Below are 2,500 nucleotides of genomic sequence, written 5' to 3'. Positions count from 1 at the left end.
TATTTGTAAATTCTTCCGAAAAAAAAAGTATTTAAAAATTAAGAAAAAGCAGTGCGCACTAATGGTAATGAACACAAATGATGATAGTAATAATCACGATTATAATCATTATCATTGATAATAATAATAATAATTATTATTATTATTATTATTAATATTATTATTATTATCATTATTATTTTTATTATAAATATTATTATAATTATCATTATCATCATTATCATTCTTCTTCTTATTATTATTATTATTATTACTTTTATTATTGTTACTATTATTATTATTATTATTACATTTATTATCATTTACATTATTATTGTTACTATTATTATTATTATTAATTTTTATTATTATTATTACATTTATTATCATTATCATTATTATTGTTATTATTATTATTATCATTATTATTATTATTATCATTATTATTATTATTATCATTATTATTATTATTATTATTATCATCATTATACTTATTATTATGAATCATCATCATCATCATCATCATCATTATCATTGATACTGTTATCATTATTATTATCATTATTACTATTATCATTATTATTATCATTATTGTTATTATTATCAGTGTTATTGTTATTATTATTATTACAATTCATTACCAACAGTAATATAATCATTAATGCTATATCGGGTCACTAAGTCGCAAAATTTTAACGTCTGGCGGAGAGCAGATGTACCGTTGTAACCCCGACGGTACATACGTCATACTTTTCCGGTGTGACCAAAGTGACCCCCTCGGTCCCTTTGCCACTTTGCTTTGTGTCTACTTAGCTGTTAGACTTGAGTGGGTGGATTATAGTTAGCTAAGATGGGAGATAGGTATTATAATAATAATAATAATAATAGTAATAATAATAATAATAATAATAATAATAATAATAATAATAATAGTAATAATAATAATAATAACTGCTTCTGTTTCACCCTTGTGGTTTAAATCTGTTTCGCCCTGTTGGTTTCACCTTTTTTAATTCCCATCTTTCTCGTACTAGAGAATATAAACCCCTTTTTCATCCTTTTATATCCAACTTCCCATGTTTCATCCATAATGGATTGCAAACGTGTTATTACCTTTGTACATCAAACGCTTCTGATCCTTGCAACTTAGCAACCCAGATGCTTCACACACAACCTCGCAGTCCAAACCTTTTTCACCCTTGTACTCCACCAACCCCTCAACCTCCTCCCCCCCCCCTCCAACTTCCCCGGATGCCAAACCTCTTTCACCCTTGTACTCCAACCCCTCAACCTCCTCCCCCCCCCCTCCCCCTTCCCCGGATTCCAAACCTCTTTCACCCTTGTACTCCACCAACCCCCTCCCCCCTCCCCCCTTCCCCCCCTTCCCCGGATGCCAAACCTCTTCCACCCTTGTACTCCACTAACCCCTCAACCCCCCCCCCCCCCCCCCCAACTTCCCCGGATGCCAAACCTCTTTCACCCTTGTACTCCAACCCCTCAACCTCCTCCCCCCCCCCTCCAACTTCCCCGGATGCCAAACCTCTTTCACCCTTGTACTCCAACCCCTCAACCCCCCCCCCCCCCCCCTCCAACTTCCCCGGATGCCAAACCTCTTTCACCCTTGTACTCCAACCAACCCCTCAACCCCCTTCCCCCCCCTTCCCGCCCCACCCAGAAACGAGGGCGCTGTTTCCGCGTGGTGCGACATGTCCGCTTCGAGGGGCGGCTGGACCGTGTTCCTGAAGAGACAGCAACAAGATCATCAGGAAGACTTTGCCAGGCCTTGGGAGGAATATCGAGAGGGCTTCGGGAGCATTGATGCGGAGTACTGGCTGGGTGAGTGGGCGTGGGTGGGCGTGGGTGGGCGTGGGTGTGATGCTGATGCTGGAGATTGGTTGGGTGAGTGGGCGTGAGTGGGCGTAGGTGTGATGCTGATGCTGATGCTGGAGACTGGCTGGGTGAGTGGGCGTGGGTGGGCGTGGGTGTGATGCTGATGCGGAGTACTGGCTGAGTGAGTGGGCGTGGGTGTGATGCTGATGCGGAGTACTGGCTGAGTGAGTGGGCGTGGGTGTGATGCTGATGCGGAGTACTGGCTGGGTGAGTGGGCGTGGGTGTGATGCTGATGCTGGAGACTGGTTGGGTGAGTGGGCATGGGTGTGATGCTGATGCTGGAGTACTGGCTGGGTGAGTGGGCGTGGGTGGGCGTGGGTGTGATGCTGATGCGGAGTACTGGCTGAGTGAGTGGGCGTGGGTGTGATGCTGATGCGGAGTACTGGCTGGGTGAGTGGGCGTGGGTGTGATGCTGATGCTGGAGATTGGTTGGGTGAGTGGGCGTGAGTGGGCGTGGGTGTGATGCTGATGCTGGAGACTGGTTGGATGAGTGGGCGTGGCTGTAAAACTAATGTTAAAAAGGTTGGGTGAGTGGGCGTGGCTGTAAAACCAATGGTGAAAGAGGTTGGGTGAGTGGGCGTGGCTGTAAAACTAATGGTGAAAGAGGTTGGGTGAGTGGGCGTGGCTGTAA

At 43.4% G+C, this 2,500-nt stretch overlaps 1 protein-coding gene across 2 annotated transcripts in view; it reads left to right on the top strand.

Moving 5' to 3' along the window:
* The window catches only part of LOC122257251 (uncharacterized), a 17,037-nt gene that overhangs the window by 7,806 nt on the left and 6,731 nt on the right, over positions 1-2,500 (top strand). For both annotated transcript variants that reach the window (XM_086554159.1, XM_086554158.1), the window contains exon 6: positions 1,655-1,815. In XM_086554159.1, coding sequence (XP_086410285.1) covers positions 1,655-1,815 — 161 coding nt within the window. The remainder of the gene's footprint in view (positions 1-1,654; positions 1,816-2,500) is intronic.

The sequence above is a fragment of the Penaeus japonicus genome, unplaced genomic scaffold, assembly GCF_977035675.1.
Source record: "Penaeus japonicus unplaced genomic scaffold, GWHDUDI00000001_assembly GWHDUDI00000029, whole genome shotgun sequence".
Taxonomy (NCBI): Eukaryota; Metazoa; Arthropoda; class Malacostraca; order Decapoda; family Penaeidae; genus Penaeus; species Penaeus japonicus.
This window is presented reverse-complemented; position numbering and strand designations above follow the sequence as displayed.